This window comes from Sphaeroforma arctica, assembly GCF_001186125.1.
Source record: "Sphaeroforma arctica JP610 unplaced genomic scaffold supercont1.319, whole genome shotgun sequence".
Taxonomy (NCBI): Eukaryota; class Ichthyosporea; order Ichthyophonida; genus Sphaeroforma; species Sphaeroforma arctica.
In genome coordinates this window covers 76,358-79,181 of record NW_014040239.1, presented here as the reverse complement: position 1 = coordinate 79,181, position 2,824 = coordinate 76,358, and the positions used below count along the sequence as shown (strand labels likewise).

General features: G+C 53.3%; 2 protein-coding genes across 2 annotated transcripts; one reads left to right on the top strand and one right to left on the bottom strand.

The window, feature by feature from the left end:
* Positions 1 to 257: 257 nt before the first annotated feature.
* Positions 258 to 1,939, top strand: SARC_05160 (hypothetical protein; the record flags this gene model as incomplete). Its single annotated transcript, XM_014300991.1, has 2 exons — positions 258 to 466; positions 1,177 to 1,939. The coding sequence occupies 2 exons, from the start codon at positions 258 to 260 to the stop codon at positions 1,937 to 1,939; spliced, it is 972 nt and encodes a 323-aa protein (XP_014156466.1).
* Positions 1,940 to 2,059: 120 nt separating this feature from the next.
* On the bottom strand, positions 2,060 to 2,404 carry SARC_05159 (hypothetical protein; the record flags this gene model as incomplete). The annotated part of the gene is made up of 1 exon (XM_014300990.1): positions 2,060 to 2,404. The coding sequence occupies one exon, from the start codon at positions 2,402 to 2,404 to the stop codon at positions 2,060 to 2,062; it is 345 nt and encodes a 114-aa protein (XP_014156465.1).
* Between the last annotated feature and the right edge of the window lie 420 nt (positions 2,405 to 2,824).

Here is a 2,824-nt window from a genome sequence, read left to right as displayed (position 1 = left end):
TTCGGACCGTACCATCGTAAAAATGTAGTAAACACATCAAAATACGATACTAAAACCTACTGAGTCCTCCTGAGGCTCAGTGCGGTGTATTTATTCTTATATTTGATTGTCTACTTGGTCTACAAATAATTCACCTCGTGTGAATTAATTGGAAACTAATTCTAACTCCACACTGATAGTGGTTTAAGGGGACTTTTACTACAAAGCGCCATAGACCTCATGACGCCGATGGGTTCGCCTGCCCGGGGAATCAACAAATGATTCCGTTCAAGACACGTTCTGACGTTGGGGGCGTGTACGCACTCTCGTGGGCGTTTTTGAACCTCTGGTGTAACCCTCCCTGGTATGACCTCGAGAGGGTCTTCCTCAAGGTCGTCGCCGACAGAGCGCGTGGTATTACCATCTGCTGTCCTTATATGCCCAAGGCCGATTGGTTCCTTCTAGTGCCGGACCTACTCCTAGCCCAGTAGATTGTTATCCCGCCTGTCAACGGTGTATTCCTCCGTTATGGGTATGAGGCGGTGGGACCCCCAACATGGGGCGCAACCCTGATTCTTCGCATTGGCTACACGGCGACCGATTTTAGGGTTCTGGCAAGCTGTCGACCGCATCTCTCGCACCCCAACTTCTACACCGCATCCCCTTCGTCGTGCACGTACGTCCACCTCCGCTACTGTCTGGCCAATTGAGTCCTTTACGGAGATATTTGCCCCACCGAGGGTTGCCCTTCCTCTTACCACTAGTTCAGCAGAGATTCCGGATGCTCGAGATATCATATCGCATACTACCATCATATGAGAAGGCGAAGCAGAGCTCTTCGGTGACATAGATACCCGTCGTGTGTCCCTCTGGTGCGGCGCCTGGACAGAACATTTCGCCCTCGCCTATTCTCCTCCCTTCGGTCCTGTCGGTCACCCCTGCCGAGGCTAATTATGACAAAGGTCGCCACTATGTTAGGCATCTCCCCACATACGTATCGGGGTCAACAGCTAGATTGGCCACAGGTGGATTGTATTGTTGAGGCGGTGCATGAAGTTTACATGCATGCTGGAGCCCCTACCTAAGGTTGAACGTGCTGTCACGTTTCTTTACGGTTGAGCCGGCCTTCGTATGGTCATCTGCGCCATACTAAAGGGATGTCATATCTTTCAACATTTCGCTTCCCGACCTTCCAAGGAGCACGGCTTCCTTCAGCAGCCTCACCGTACACAGGTATTTCCACGCCGATTTTGCACACTTCCCGAAAGCACCGGACGGCAAGGGATTAGTCCTGATCGCAGTCTGTGAAGCCGCCGGCATGGTGTTTGTCCGCCCTTCATCGACGAAATCGGGCGCCCAGTGTATTGACTTCGTCTGTGAACAACTGTTCCCGTGGGGTGTCCCTACGGAGTTTACACCACACTTCACTGGGGTTGACCAGCATCAAGGTAACGGCCAGGCGGAGGTCATGGTCAATATACTCAAGGCGTGGGTGTACAAGGCACGAATCCCTACAGATCAGGTGTGTTGGGTTCGCCTTGTTCACGCATTTGCGCAATCTTACAACGCGCTGGTGTCCTCCGTCACGGACGCAGCACCCTACCCTAAGGCGACTGGCCGGCCTTACTCTGGCCCTCAACTCCCTATGTTGGAAGACCGCGTGTTGCACTTGCTTGAATCCAAGGCCGGTGAGCCAGAGATCCTCGCGTTGGATCTTAGTGAAGCCTTCACTGCCCATGCGCAGGAGGCCCAGAAAGCAGCTGCGGACAAGCTCCGCCTGGACGTGCCGCCATTACGCGAAGGCCAGCAGGTAATGTCTATGGCACAGTTCCGCCGCCATACGCTTCGTGATCAAACTACGGACAAGGAACTCACGCGCCATCGCGCGCAGTTGAAGAAGTATTTTCCCCGCATTGTGGACGGACACTCTAGGTGCATACGAGCAGTGGCTGTTTTGTGAGTCACCGTTAGCATCTGCACCTGCCGACGAGCAGCAGCGCGTTTTCTACTTGATGCGAGCTTTGCCGGAAGGCAGTGGTTGGCGTAACCGCATCAACTCTCCGTTCGGTATGCTTCGCGACTACTTTGCGGACACCAACACCGTCCCATCATACTTCCTTGATGCAACCCTCGTTGCTGCCCTTAAGACGCATTGGCCCTCGACGGTAGCGAGCGCACGGCTATCTAGCATCAAGGTGCTCTCGATCTCGCCAATAATCCTACTAGGCGTACCATGCGCATGGCCCAGTGGCGTGCGTCCATGGCGGCACCTATCAACCTTGACCACCTGCCCATCGAGCGTCGTCACCCGGGATAATTCCGCCCGCAGCTTCATCACCAGTGTGTTTCGTGGTTCCACGTGAAACCGTTCACTATAAAGTACACTACTTTTCTCGTCTACTGTACCATCGGTGGTGGATCCCATCTTCGCACGCATCCAACCTTCCCTTGTATGTTGCGCATTCCTTCGGTTGCTGTATCTTTTATTCGATCTTCATTGCTTTCCCGTGTATTTGCTTCCTCCTTAATACTTGCTCTCTCCCAGCCTGCACGGCTGCAGGCCTGGACTCATGTTCCATTGTGAGCGGTACCGACTCGACACGCCACTCGAACATCACAGCTTCAGCAGTATCCTATTCAGAGTACCGTGTGTCTCCTATGTCTATTTTATGGCATCCTAGTTGGTGGGTCTTCGGCCCACCACTCTTTATGCTGTCGCTGGCAGCTTACTTCCTTTCCACTTCACTGGCCTCGACCTTTGCGCCACATTAATCGATAGTACTGTGCGTGGCGACTGTCAGTCACGCTAGTTGTGTTTGCATTTCCCTCCTAAGCACCTAAAACT